The following is a 14,948-nucleotide window of genomic DNA, read 5'->3' as shown; positions in this document are numbered from 1 at the left end:
CTTTTATGTCAATTCAGTCCTAAACCATTCAATTTGACCAATTAAGTCATACAATTTTTGACAATTTAGTCCATTTGGCCAATTTTGGAAGGAAATTGATGACGTGGCATGGCCGACGCCGACGTGAAAATATTTTAAAATTTTTTTTCTTTTTTTCTTTTTTTTTTGTTATGGGCCGACTGAGGCTCGACCACCCCCACCGGCCATTGGATGAGGGTCGCGACCCTTACTAGCTGCGTGCGAGGGTGGTGAGCCCTTGTGGGCCACTGGGTGAAGGTCGCAATCCTTGCTGCAGTTGGCGAGGACTCGCAACCCTCGCCTAGTGGTCGGTGAGGGCTTGCGGCCCTTGGTCAAATTTGGGCGAGGGTTGGTAGGCCTTTGCCTAGTGGCTGTGGGGATCGCCAAACCTTGATCGGTGGCCAGCGGCCCCCTGCCGACCCTTAACAATAAAAAAAACGAAGAGAAAAAAGAAGAAAAAAAAAGAAACAATTAACATTTTCAAAAAATTTTCACGTGAGCATTAATTATGCCACGTAGGATAGCCAGCCAATGTCCAAGTCCTCAATTTTCGGCCAAAATTGGATAGATGAACTGAATTGGTAAGTTGTTAAAAAGGTTCAAGACTAAATTAGAAAAATTGAAAAGTTTAGGACTAAATTGATACAAGTGCAATAGGTTTATGACTAAATTGGTAATTTTCCCTTTTGTTTCATGTATTTTTTTTTCTCATTCATAAGTAGTAAGATCAATTTTATTTATTTTGGTTTATTTAGGCTCTGTTCGTTTTGCGGAAAATATGACGTTTCTCAAAAATGTTTCCAAAATGTCATTTTCCAGGAAAATGATAATATTTTCCGATGTTCGGTTGAGATCTGAAAATGAACTAGAAAATATTCCGTCATTCGATATCCAATTTGATTTTTTAGGGAAAATTACGAAAAATTTTGAATTATATTTATATTTATATTTTATTTTAAAATTAATTTTCTTTTCTTTTTCTTCCTTTTTTGTTTTTTTTTATTCTTCCTTGGTCGGTCGCCGGCCATGGTAATAGCTGGCCACAGGTCACAGGCGAGCTCGAGCCTCGCCACAAGCCGGCAAGGCTTGAGCTCACCAAATTCTGGTGAGGTTTAAGTTTCGCCCAGCTCACCGGATCATGTAGAGCTCGAGCTCGCTGGCCTAGCTTGACCTCTCCGGCTTGTGGCAAGGCTCGAGCTCATTTGTGGCCAGCGACCAGCCGAGGAAGAAGCAAAACAAAAAGAAAGAAAAGGAAAACAAAAGAAGAAAAAAAGAAAACTCAAAAACTCAAATTTTTAAAAAAGAAAAAAAAAGAAAAGAAAAAAGAAAAGGAAAATGTGTTATTTAAAAGAAAATAAGGTGAAAGAATATGAAAAATGTTTTCGCTTTCTAAAAAGCGGAAAACATTTTCTTCATTTTTGAAGGTGTTTTTTCCATTGGTGGAAAATGTTTTCCATGACTATTTTATTTTTCGCAAAACGAATGCCAGAAAATTCGGAAAAAGTTTTCATATAAGTTGTTTTCCGTGAAACAAACGGAGCCTTCTAGAAAATCGTTTTCTAGGAAAACGCTTAGTTTTCCTTTGTTTGGTGATACACGATGGAAATCGTTTTTGATGTTTGGATTTCATTGGAAAATGATTTCGATATCATGACTTTATTTTAGGCAAAAAAAATAATCGAACTTTTTCATATTTTTATTTTTAAAAATTCGAATTTTTAATTATTTTTAATATTTTATTTTCTTTTTATGACAATTGGAATTTTTTTATTTTCTTTTTTTTTTCTCTATTCTTTTTTGTTTTTCTTTTCTTTCCTTTTCTTTTTCCTCCTTCCTTCGCTGCAACTGGCCAGCGACAGCCACTGGCGATGGCCACAGGTGAGCTCGAACTCGCCTAAATCGACCGAGCTCGGGCTTGCTTGGATCTGGAGAGCTGCGAGCTCGTCGATCTTGGCGGAGCTCGGGCTCACTGGATCGGCTGGCCCTCAAGCTCGATTTTTTAAAATAATAATAGTAAATGATTTTTTTAAATAATAAATAATAAAAATTTGAATTTTTAAAATAAATATTTTTATAAGAACAAACGTTTCATTAACTAATGACTCAAGCCTGAGCACCGAGGATCAGCGCACGGCCTTTGTGGACTTGGGCCAGAGGGTCGGGATTAGAACTCAAACATCGGGACCAAAGCACAGCCTTTATGGACTGAAGTTTGGGTGCTAGAGCATCGGGTACGAGCACTATGGGTTCGGGTTTAGCCTCGATGGACTCGGGCATGGGCACCGGGGGCTCAGGCCCTGGACAACGAGACTTGGTCCTGGATGTTGTGACTCGAAAACCAACGTTGGGGTTTTCGTGCCTAAGTGTAGAGTTTCGGGTCTAAGTGCCGATAGCGAGTCATACTTCGAAAAATGTTTTCCGGTCCTTTCAGAGAGGAAATCGTTTTCCTAAATTTAAGTTTTGGTAAGGAAACATTTTCCACTGACTAGGAAAACATTTTTCGTTTACTCATTTTCCTAAGCAAACCAAATGCTGAAAAATGAGGAAAGTGTTCTCCTAGAAGATGTTTTCCGAGAAACAAACGCACCCTTAGTGTTAAAATCAATGTTTCTTACTCCAAAAATAAATGTTTATCTAACGTCAATTGCCCTAAATATCGTTTGTAAGGTTCTAATTGTCAGCCATGTACCCAAAATTGATATCAACCAATTAAAACCGGGAAAAGTACCACAATTATTTCTTTATAACATAAAATAAAAGCTAATCTCTGTTTAGCATAATAGCATTACTTTTTATAGTTATTAAAGACGACCGAAAATATCAAAGGTACTAATAATTCTTATGACATAATATGTGAGGGATTCCTATTAGTGGTAATGATTTGCTGCTACCATTGAATCTTTAATTTCATTCCTCACAAATATTGCAACGACACTAATAGCTCTTATCTATTTTTGTGGCGAAGAAGAAGAATTATGAAAGAGATTTGCAGTCGTTTCCAATATATGTACAAATAGAAAAAACCAAAATCAATTTTTTGATTATAAAAAACAAAATGTTTTTGCGTTCAAGATGGATGAGTTGGTTTTTGTTTTTCAAATAAATGTTTTATCCATAGTTTTAAATGTTGTTTTCAAGTGAAATTTTATTTTCTTTCTAAACCAACAAAAATAATAATTATGAAGATGTAACTATATGACCTCTAAGTTGTGAATGTTAATCAGATTTTTTTTCCTCTTATTTTAGTTTTCATTCCGTTGCTTCTCTTTTAAGTTTTTAGTAACGTTTTTCTGTCATATAAATAAATATTTTCTTTGCTTTTGTTATTTTCCTATCGGTTGGTTGGAATGTCTTTCTACGGGTTAAACTGTCTAAAAAGTCATAAACCAATTGTATGGCCGCCATTTCAATCTTAAACTTTTCAATTTGACCAAATATAATCTTAAACATTTTGACAATTTCCAATCCCACCAATTTTTTTTTAAAATTGCTGATGTGGCGAGGTCCAGTTAGTGTAGATTGTTCTGCGTGGTATGGTTGGCGCCGACGTGGATGTTTTTTGCAATTTTTAAAAATTTTTCTAAGTGTTTTCGTTTCTTTCCTTTTTCCTTTTTCTTGTTTTTTCCTATTGTCCTTTGCCGATTGCCGGAAATCGTTCACGTCAGTAATTTCCGGCCATATTTAAACTAAAATGAAAAGTTTAGGACTAAATCCATCTTTTTATGAGTTTGTCTATCATTTTCATTTTTCTTCAACGTATGCCTTTAACTATTCATAAATATGCAAAAATACAACTATGCTTACAATTTTTGTGTATGTTAAATCTATTATCTAAATTAATATCAAACAATGAAAATGACATCCTACTTTAATTTTATAGGATTAATACCACGGAAAATCCCAAATTGGTACACTTATGACAAATTTACCAAAAACTAATTTTTTAACCACAAAAAACCTCAAACTGGTACACTTGTGACAAATTTACTTCAAACTAATTTTTTGACCACAAAAAACTCCAAATTGATACAGTTGTGATAAATGTATCCTCCATTAGTTTATGTTAAATTGAATCAATACTACGAAAAATCACAAATTGGCGACAAATGAAGAGCAAAACACCAAAATGGTATACCCGTCAACTGCCACGTGTCATCCAATTTAGCAATTTGACAGTAAAATTTAACGGAAACTAACAGAGGATAAATTTATCATAGGTATACAAGTTTTGGGTTTTTTGTGGTAAAAAAATTAGTTGGGGGTAAATTTGCCATATGTGTATCAATTTAGGCTTTTCGTGGTATTAACCCAATTTTATATTGTCCGATCTATGCTATTAGCAGACATTTTTATGAGTTCGTGTTAATAAGATATCTACACGGTTTTAGAATATTTGTCCAATTTTAGTATGCTTAAAACCACCATTTGGACATGCAATTTTAACATAGTAATTTTAATTGCCACATAGATAGTTTCTTCTTAACATTGACTAATGTTGTTCAGTGCGTGAAAAGCCTTACAATTATACTCTTCAAAAGCATTTCCCATCTCTTCCAAAAGAAGCTATTCAATTAAACATTATATTAAGCACTCTTAATTAGAAAGAGTGAATATTGAGATCACTTTAATCTGAGTTATCAATGTTCAACGATGTCAATTATCAGTGCTCATACTTGGCTGTCTCTTGCAACTGATTCACACATGCCCATTATTTAACCATTAAGTTAACTCCGTATTAAGATAATCATGAACAATTGAATAGGATAAAACTCTTCTTATCTATCTATCCGTCCATGTATTATACGAGATAGAAGACCTTCATCACGTTTATCTAATTATTCAAATCTATTAGGCTAAATTAACATCTTCCAAAATCTTAATCGTATTAACAAGAAGTCTAGAGTTCAAATCCGTTATATCCATACCTAATCATTTAAAGGCACTGTTCAAATCTTAATGGTACAATAGATTTTTCAATATATAAGATTGTGTAGGTCCAATTATAATTGTAATTCTAATTATTTATAATGAGACGAAGAGCTTAACACGATGATAAAGACTGTCAATGGCCGGTAATTACAACAATCCGGATAGACTTATCCTTTTGTGTTTTTTGTTTTTTTTTTTAAATTTTCCAATTGGTTTTTAGATCTTCCGAATCTCTCGCAGATAAAATCTGTTGCGAGTTCTGATCGATAAGATCATAGGAGTCCTTCACAGTTGAACTATCCCTACGCTGTAGCTTTCCTCAGTCGCTATCTTTATCAAGAGTCACTCTTCCTCCGTGAACACACTGCACAAGACCGAGTCCTCGTGGGAATAGAATTCATTGTCGAGAGTGAGAAACATCCTTCACACACGAACGCCTTTAAATATAGTCGACCCTCCATCGGCGTCGAATCTACAGTCTTGTGTCTTCTATGGTTTCATCCGCCATCGTCAGTATTCTATAGTTTCATTGCCATGGCGGGTGGTTTCGGCATCCAAAGCGGCGGCGGCGTCCCTAAGGATTATCCCGGGAAAGTCACCACTTACGTTCTCGTCACATGCATTGCTGCTGCCATGGGGGGCTTGATATTCGGGTACGACATCGGTATTTCAGGTAATGCTCTAATCTTTACCAGGTTTTATTTTCTCTTTTGGTTTTCGCTGCAAAATCTCTCAAGTTTTATCGCGACTAAGATTTGGGCTCGTGATTTATTTTGCTTAGGCGGAGTGACGTCCATGCCTCCCTTCCTAAAGAGGTTCTTCCCAAACGTGTATCGGAAGGAGGCATTGGACAAGTCGACGAACCAATACTGCAAGTTCGACAGCTTCACGCTGACTATGTTCACGTCGTCACTCTACTTGGCGGCGCTCGTGGCCTCGTTCGGCGCGTCCAAGGTGACAAGGAGCTTGGGGCGAAGGTGGTCCATGTTGCTAGGCGGCACAATCTTCCTCTGTGGTGCTATCATAAATGCTGCTGCCCAGAACATCGCTATGCTGATAATTGGCCGGATTCTGCTTGGCGTCGGAGTCGGCTTCGCCATTCAGGTAAAACTCCTTAATTGCCGCGCTATTTTTGTACCAAGTTTTTTATATTCATTGTATCATTATGTGTATATAGATGCTTGTACCTAGGGTTTTTTTGCCCTTAAATGCATCATTGTTTCGGCTGACCTAATTTTATAAATTTTGCTTGTGAAAAGATGACTAATTACTAGACTAAAGGCCATCCAAAAGTACTGTATTAATATTTCGAGTTAATTTAAAATTCCTATATTTTCCTAATAGAAAAGAACTAATCTGCTTACGTGCCCGCGGAGTCGAGAGGTTTTAGTTTAACCATGCTTCCTTTAAAGTAAACAAAACAAGAATGGTCAACAGAGTAAGGTCTGAGCCGATTTTCTCGAAATCTCGATGCAAAGATTTGATGATGATACCTATAGATTTTCAGTTGCATTTAAAGGACTTAAATTAACCGTGATTGCATAATTGAAAAGTTATGAGTTATGTGTGACTCTAATTCTATAGTTAATCTTTTTCAGTATGTAAATATAGCTTTGGGTTTACACCACTATGCTCTTCAACTTTTCTTGCATCATAAGCAACTTAAATGTTTGACAACGCAGCTATCTATTTATATCATTCTACATCTCTAATTTGCCGACAAAGTCTTCGAGATTGCAACGAAATCGACCTAATTTAACATGGTGGATGTACTCGAAATTCACAGTCTGTGCCGCTCTACGTGTCGGAGATGGCCCCATACAAGCACCGCGGCTCGCTCAATGTGCTCTTCCAGCTGTCCATCACAGTTGGCATCTTGTGCGCGAACGTGGTCAACTACTTCACCCAAAAGATGGCCAATGGCGAAGGGTGGCGCGTGAGCCTCGGTGGTGCGGCAGTCCCCGCCCTCATCATTGGCATCTCAGCCTTCCTCCTCCCCAACACCCCCAACTCCATCCTCGAGAAGGGCAATCCCACCAAGGCGCGGGAGATGCTCCGCCGCGTCCGGGGGGTCTCTGACCGTGAGGTGGAGGCCGAGTTCAATGACATCGTGGAGGCGAGTGAGGCGTCCAAGGCCGTGAAGGACCCTTGGAGCAACCTCGGCAAGAGGAAGTACCGGCCACACCTAATCATGTCGGTGCTCATCCCAATGTTCCAGCAACTTACCGGGATCAATGTGGTCATGTTCTACGCACCAGTCTTGTTCATCACCATCGGGTTCGGGAACAATGCATCGCTCATGTCTTCGCTTATCACCGGCGGTGTCAATATGGCTGCAACATTCATCTCCGTGTATGGGACTGATAAGTGGGGACGTCGCCCTCTCTTCTTCTGGGGTGGAGGGTTGATGCTTATCTTTCAGGTACACAAACATCTTCAGACTCTTACCCTCTTTACTAGATATCCTCAACTATCAAATCCATATTTTCTCATCCGACCATATTTGGATCTTTAATTGTCGGTAGAACTCTTTAGACCATCGTATGGTTTCGATGTTCCCTTAGGTGTCTGGTCACAAATGTCTGATCCCTATATTCTGCGAAAAACATAACCGGTTGTGATTACACAGGTGGCAGTGGCATCCCTGATCGGCTGGAAGTTCGGCGTGACGGGTCAAGTGGACAACCTCCCTGATTGGTATGCAATTGTTGTGGTCATCTGCATCTGCATCTTTGTGTCCGGCTTCGCCTTCTCGTGGGGACCCCTGGGGTGGCTGGTGCCGAGCGAGATATTCCCCCTGGAGATCCGGTCGGCTGCTCAGAGCATTGTTGTGTGCGTCAACATGTTCTTCACCTTCCTGATCGCGCAGATCTTCCTAACCATGCTCTGCCACATGAAGTTTGGCCTCTTCATCTTCTTTGCCTTCTTCGTCGCCCTCATGACTGCCTTCATCTACTTCTTCGTGCCAGAGACGAAGAACATCCCGATTGAGGAGATGTCCCAAGTCTGGGAGAAACATTGGTATTGGAAGAAGTACGTGGTCGTAGATGGACCGCCATCCCCGGAGAAAGTTTAGGCACACGAGTTTTCGCTAAAGTTTTAGGAAATAATTTGACTACTTTTTTTCTCATTCATGCAATTTCAGTATGTTAGGTTTGATTAGGTTATATGCTTTCCAGGAACCAGGGTTTGCATGCAGATTTTTTTTGTTGGTTAGTTGAATAAGTGCGACTAGTTTAAGTTTTTTGATTATCTCTTCTATGTACGCTGGGTTTGATAACCTTAATTTTGATAGGATAAATTTGCGAATATTGATTCCCTTTTTTTAATTTCGCAAATAATTTCCTTGAGTTTATTGTCGATAATTATCTCAAAGTATGATATTTTGAGCGTGTGAAATTGATATAAACAGATATTTAATCCTTAATGTCAATTAAAATTAGAATTTATGTCAGATGTATATAAAGTAAGGTTAATACCACGAAAAATCCTAAACTGGTACACCTGTGACAAATTTACCCCAAACTAATTTTTTGACCACCAAAAACCCCAAACTGGTACACCTGTAATAATTTTATCCCAAACTAATTTTTTGACCACAAAAAATTCCAAACCGGTACATTTGTGACAAATTTACCCTCCATTAATTTCAGTTAAATTGGATTAATGCAAAAAAAAAATCACAAACTGGTACACCTGTGATAAATGGAGGGTAAAATCCAAAACTAGTATATCCGTCAACTGCCGAATGTCATTTAACAAAGCAAATTAATAGTAAAATTTAACAGAAACTAACTCAGGGTAAAATTATCACAGGTGTACCAGTTTGGGATTTTTGGTGGTCAAAAAATTAGTTTGGGATAAAATTGTCACAGGTGTACCAGTTTGGAGTTTTTCGTGGTATTAGTATGACTAATTAAGTACACCTTTTATTGCGAGGACCACATGACTGCCATGCATACTTGTACTTTTTCACTCGGAAAATTAGATATACTTAATTGATCGAATTAGTTGAAATTTATTAATCTTTTGTGATTGCTTGAAGATCAAATAGTCGGAGATAAAACCATATTATGAATTTACACGATTCAATTTGTTGACAAAGATGGTTCTAAATGCCTCATCGAGCAAGATTAATATTGTCTATATAACTTTTATTGTTTCACTAACCATGAGCGTCTGTGGGGGAAAAAAGTCAAGATTAGTTTTCTGAAAAATAAAGCAGAATAATTTCTCATATTCACTATAATAGCCATGGTAATTGAACTAGTTGCTCCTAATTATATTGAAATATTGCTCAAGTTTTACCGAATAGTAATAATCTAATTATATATAAAAACTAATAACTAGTTACTCAGATAGATATTTGAATATATAATTTTATTTTGTCTAGCACCAAAGGAAAAATCAATCTTCCACATATAGAGTTAGTAAGTAATGGATTTTTTTTTATCTTTTTTTCCAGAATATATTTTATTTGACTAACAATAACTATTTGATTAATTATAGACATATATACAAGACAATTTCTTACAATTGACTTTATAGAGTAATTTTCCGACCAAAAAAAAAACTCTATAGAGTAATTTTCCTTAGTGACAGATGGTAGACAGTATAAAATCCTTGGATTATCATTATCTAGGATATTGAAAAAATATATATTTTACAGGGACTTAATTTAATCCAAATGTAATAGACAATGTGGAGCCTATATCTTCTAGCACTCAAGCACACATTACATGTTTCCCGTTGCCTTCTTCTAATATCATAAATTGGTGGAGAAAAGAACGTTCCGCTTGTTTCACGAAAAACAACTTCCAAAAAAATATTTTTCGGATTTTTCGACGTTCGATTCATGGATAAATGAGTCAAGGAAAACATTTTCTGCCAATGGCAAAAACACCTTCAAAAGTGGCGAAAATGATTTCCTCTCCTTTTTCTTTCACTCATACCAAGTATATTCTCCCCCGTACACTCCTTTTAATTATTTTTATTTTTTTAAAAAAATTGAATTAATTATTTTCTTTGTCTTTTTTTTTATTTTTTTATTTTTCTTTTTTCCTTCTTCTTCGGCCTGTTGCTGGTCATAGCTATGGCCAATGACTAGCCATAGGCAAGCTCAACCTCCCCTTAGGTTGGCGAGGTGGAGCCTCGCCTGAGGCTAGCTTGGCTTGTCGAAATCTGGTGAGCTCGAGCTTTGTTGGCTAGTGGCAAGGCTCGAGCTCACTCTGACCGTCTCTATGGCCTACGACCGGCCAAAGAAGAAGGGAAAAGAAAAAAGAAAAAAATTAAAAATTAAAAATTTAAAATATGAATTTTTAAATAAGAAAAGAAAAAAAAAATTTTAAAATGAGTGCACAGAGGAAAATCATATCCGATTTTCCATAATAAATGGTAGAAAATAATTTTCAGTTCATTTATAGGTATGAGCTAAACACGAGAAAATATTGTCATTTTAGGAAAATGACTTCATGGAAAACAAAAGCATGCACAAACTAGCCAAAAAAAAAAAAAAAAAGAGAGAGAGAGAGGATTCATAATAGGCTTATCCAAATTGAGATTTTCCAAATTAATTGTGTTTGGTTCAAGGAAATCTCAAGATTTGGAAAATATTTTCTGAAAAATGATTGGCTATATCAGTTAGAAAAATTAGTCAACGAAAAAGAATTTCATTATTGGCAACAATTTATACTTAACTATTTTCATTGGTGATGAAAATACTTTTCATTTATTTATTTTTGTAATTAATCAATGAAAAATATTTTCATTATTAATAACATTCTATGTCCAAACATTTTCGTGGATGATGAAAATAATTTCATTTATTCACTTTTGTAAGAGGTACAAGCGATTATTTTTAGAAAATTATTTTCTAAATAATTCATTTTCAATGAAACAAATGAAATCTAAGGCACCAAAGAGAGTCTTTATAGAGCGTATGATATCAGCTGCAAACGTGGTCAGATCTCGGCAATACATGTTGAATTGTTATTTTATTCCAAAGATTTAGCTGGGATTAGCATGAATCAAAGTGTCTTCTTTCGTCTGGCTACTTCTGTGATTAACTATGTTCACACGATTACATCTAATCTGCCCAGCTAGACTAATTAACACGAGAATCGCATAAATGCTTCATAATAACTGCAGGGAAATTGTATAATCGATCATAAATCTATTGTGCGGATGTGAATTCAGTTCTAAACTTTCCAATTGTACCAATTTAGTCCTAAACTTTAGCACGAAATTCCAATGTAATCATTCGAACCGATTTTCGCCAAAAATCGCTGGCGTGACAGTGTCCTTCATAGGATGATCGGTGATGATTGGACTGTCATGTTAGCTAGTTCTGGCAAAGATTGATCGGAAGGATTACATTTGTCATGTCAACGATTTCAAACAAAAATTGATAGGAAGGATTACATCGGAATTTCACAAAAAAGTTTAAGACTAAATTGGCAAAATTAAAATGTTTAGAACACAAAATTAAAAATTTTATGACTAATTTGGCATCCGTACAATAGATTAATGATTGATTGGGTAATTTTCCCTAAAAGCTGCAATTATATACCTCAAGTGAGGCTTCTAAAGTGAAATATGATGGTATGAAGTATTGTAAATCTCTTTATATTAACATAACCAACTATAAATAGTAATGGATATCCCTTGAATACATATTTGTCTTAAACAACGATGATAAACCATCCACTATATCATATCATATCAGAAGTAGATAATGGCCCAAACAGATCATACAACTATATCGTCCATTACTGGCAACATCAATTACCTTGTGGTTTTGGGGTCAAACTTTCTTCTCATCTGCCCTATCTGTCTGGGACTCAACCCGAATGCCTTCTCAAGAAGATCACTGTTTATGCCGGATCCAAAGATGGTTGCCGGAATTTTCTGTATTCCAGCATTCTGGCTATTGAAGCTCTCAAAAATGGTAGCCGGCTTGTCACCAACATTCATTTGGAAGTGCACTAGACCCCTTGGATACACCATCACCTCGCCTGCCTCGACAACCCTAGCAAAAACCCAGTTACCCGAGTCGACAAACCCCGAGTACACGCTCCCTCGCACCAAATACACGATCTCGGTGGCCCTAGGGTGGAAAAGTGGCGGGTTGACGCCGCCAACTCTTAGGTCGGCTCTCACAAACAACATGCCTGGCGTGTTAAGCCCTGGAAACAGTGTGGGGTTCACAGAAAGGGCAGCAAGTCCGGCTTCGGAGAAGTTGGCCGCGAAGTTTTTCATGCCCGAGAAGATGAAGTCGTCGGTGGTGACTTCGGAAGAGTTCTTGCACGGGAGGACTGAGAATCTGGCGATCCGGCCGGTACCGAATTTAGGGTTTGGTATGCAGTAGTCTTGAACGGGGTCAGGGTCTGAGGCAAAAATAGGAAGGCCTACGAGATGAAAAACGAGTAAGAACATGGCCATTTTTGGAGGCATTTTGTACCTTGATGTAACAAGACTATGAGAGTACTAGCCTTTTCATACATAGAAGCAACTGACCAATGGGTTTTATAGTTATGTTTGCCATGCTTCTTGACAAGAAACTTTCATTATTTATTTCACAGATATCGTGATAATTAAATAGAGTTGACCACAATCCAAGGCGAATCATCTAATGGATCATGCCCTTTACGCGGAATTTTAGTGTAGGTCCCTCTGTTCCTTTTCGAAGGCGATTCGGCGTTTGTTTTGAATTTTCAAGGTCGCTTCGTAGTTCTACTTTCAAAAAAGGGACGATTGTACTACTCGCCCTAAATTTTATTTTACATGTGGCAATGGAATTCTTAAACCTATCAAATTTGTTCACTAAAGTCATACACCTTTACTGATAAAATTCAATTATGTCATAAAATTATATTGAAAAGTGCAATTTGAAGATTTCATGTAGAAAGATCTTGAGTTCGTCGAAGGTAATTAGTGCTGAATTGAAGTAAATGAAAGATTTACAACTTAATTGGATTTTTTGTACATGGCACTACAAAAAAAACATGAATTTTGCGACGGGGAATTTTTCGTCGCTAATTTGCGATGAACTTTGTGACGGATTTATAAATCCGTCACAAATTAGCGATGAAAATTTTCCGTCGCTAATTTGCGACGGAATTATTTTCCGTCGCTAATTCCGTCGCAAATTAGCGACGGATTTATTTTCCGTCGCAAAATTCGTCGCAAATTTGCGACGGAAAATTGGTCGTCGCTAATTCCGTCGCAAATTAGTGACGACCAATTTCCGTCGCAAATTTGCGACGAATTTTGCGACGGATTTATTTTCCATCGCTAATTTATGCAACGAAATTTACCATTTTGTGACGAAAGTAGCGACGGATTTTGCGACGAAAACAGATTCGTCGCTAATTTGTAATTTATGACGGAAAATAACTTTCGTCATATCCACCCGACCCGTCAATTTCTCTCTCTCTCTCTGTACTGATTCCTCACATCCCCCGCTTTTCTCCCCCCTTCTCCCTCTTTCGTTTCTCTCAATAATCCGTGCGCGCAGAAATCAATCTCGGTAAAGCTTTTCTACTGGTAAGTATCGTAGCTAATTTCGTGACTAATTGGCGACGAATACGGTTTGTCGCAAAACTATTCATTGCTGGATTCGAAAATTTTCTTTTATTGGCTATTTTTTTGTAACTTCTTGGCCGGTCGCCGATCCGGCGACCGGCCACCGGCGAGACCTCACCGGCCATGGGGGGAGGCCGAGCGGCCTCACCGGCCATGGGGGGAGGCCGAGCGGCCTCGGCCTATGGCCGACGAGGCTGCTCGGCCTCCCCCCATGGCGCGAGGTCGACCGACGGCCATGGCGAGGTCGCTCGGCCTCCCCCAGATCTGGGCGAGGCCGAGCAGCCTCGCCCCATGGCCGGCGAGGTCGACCGGCGGCCTTGCCCAGGTGTGGCGGTCGACCTCGCCCCATGGCCGGTGAGGCCGCCGATCGACCTCGCCGGCGTCAGCCGGTCGCCGGACCGGAGAAAAATATAAGGGGAAAAAAAGTTAAAAAAATTCGGAAAAAATAAAAAAATTATTAAAAAGTGAATGTTAAGTGATTTTTCTTTTATTTAGGTACGTGTCCAATTGAAGGTCTCGCAATCCAAGTGAACGTTGCAATTCTCATCAAATTGACCACTTTCTGCTACCAAGATATCAGTCAAATATTTGGATAAGTCTTCTTTACATAGTAATTTTTTTCAATTTTTTCAATTTCAAAGTAATTGTTGCGTAAAAAACAAAATTTTAATTTTCATAATTTTATGGTTTTAATTAAGAACAGTAGATATGATATTTTAAATATTTTACGAGATTTTTTTATTTTAATACAGACACAATGCAAAGAGACAGGGCTTGGATGTATAATAAGAACTTACCTGGACGTCGAGGATTGACCGATGAGTTTCGTACTGGGTTGGAACTATTTTTAGACTTTGCTAGTAGTAAATATGAGTTCATGGATGGAAAGAAGTTAAGGTGTTCGTGTAAAAAGTGCAGTAATGGTAAATTTAATGTATGTGATAAAGTTAGAGAACATCTTTGTAGATTTGGGTTTACTCCGAATTATTATAATTGGACTTGCCATGGTGAACCATTTATATCTGATGAAGGATATCAAAGAAGTGACCAATTTTTAGTTAGAGAAGAATGTAGCTATTATGACCAATTAAACCCATACGAGAGGATGGTGATTGATGCAGCTGGTCAGAATTTTGTTTCAGAATCGAACCATGCAAGTACTAGTTTTACTCCTACACTTGAACAAGTGGGTACTAGTCATGCATCCCAATTGGAAGAGATATGAGTAACGGGTTTTGATGAGAATGTGTGTAATGGAACTTTTTCATCTAATCAGTTCTGGGAAGTGTTGAAAGCAGTAGATAAACCTTTATGGGCAGGTTGTGACAACCACACTAAGTTATCAGTGACAGCAAGACTGTTAAATATCAAGGCAGAGCATAATGTGTCGCAAGATTGCTTCAACTCTTTTGTTGAAG

At 37.7% G+C, this 14,948-nt stretch overlaps 2 protein-coding genes across 2 annotated transcripts; one reads left to right on the top strand and one right to left on the bottom strand.

Annotated features, from left to right (window-relative positions):
* The first annotated feature begins 5,464 nt into the window (after nucleotides 1-5,464).
* On the top strand, nucleotides 5,465-8,276 carry LOC115661385 (sugar carrier protein C-like). Its single transcript, XM_030621063.2, has 4 exons — nucleotides 5,465-5,620; nucleotides 5,729-6,051; nucleotides 6,734-7,369; nucleotides 7,577-8,276. The coding sequence occupies exons 1-4, from the start codon at nucleotides 5,482-5,484 to the stop codon at nucleotides 8,021-8,023; spliced, it is 1,545 nt and encodes a 514-aa protein (XP_030476923.1). The 5' UTR covers nucleotides 5,465-5,481; the 3' UTR covers nucleotides 8,024-8,276.
* Nucleotides 8,277-11,568: 3,292 nt separating this feature from the next.
* LOC115669292 (germin-like protein subfamily 3 member 2) lies at nucleotides 11,569-12,475 on the bottom strand. The gene has a single exon (XM_030590534.2). The coding sequence runs from the start codon at nucleotides 12,397-12,399 to the stop codon at nucleotides 11,731-11,733; it is 669 nt and encodes a 222-aa protein (XP_030446394.2). The 5' UTR covers nucleotides 12,400-12,475; the 3' UTR covers nucleotides 11,569-11,730.
* Nucleotides 12,476-14,948: the final 2,473 nt, after the last annotated feature.

The sequence above is a fragment of the Syzygium oleosum genome, unplaced genomic scaffold (genome assembly GCF_021117445.2).
Source record: "Syzygium oleosum isolate NSW1041296 unplaced genomic scaffold, Sole_v2.1 Sole_v2.10, whole genome shotgun sequence".
NCBI classification, from domain to species: domain Eukaryota; kingdom Viridiplantae; phylum Streptophyta; class Magnoliopsida; order Myrtales; family Myrtaceae; genus Syzygium; species Syzygium oleosum.
The sequence above is the reverse complement of the archived record's forward strand: the minus strand, read 5'-3'. Positions and strand labels throughout refer to the sequence as shown.

What these genes read in the sequence shown, in the direction of transcription:
- LOC115669292 (XM_030590534.2), bottom strand. Translation starts at nt 12,399, where the DNA reads ATGCCTCCAAAAATGGCCATGTTCTTACTCGTTTTTCATCTCGTAGGC.
- LOC115661385 (XM_030621063.2), top strand. Translation starts at nt 5,482, where the DNA reads ATGGCGGGTGGTTTCGGCATCCAAAGCGGCGGCGGCGTCCCTAAGGAT. An exon ending in GAGTCGGCTTCGCCATTCAG is followed by an intron (nt 6,052 to 6,733) that starts GTAAAACTCCTT and finishes CGAAATTCACAG; the next exon opens with TCTGTGCCGCTCTACGTGTC. An exon ending in GGTTGATGCTTATCTTTCAG is followed by an intron (nt 7,370 to 7,576) that starts GTACACAAACAT and finishes GTGATTACACAG; the next exon opens with GTGGCAGTGGCATCCCTGAT.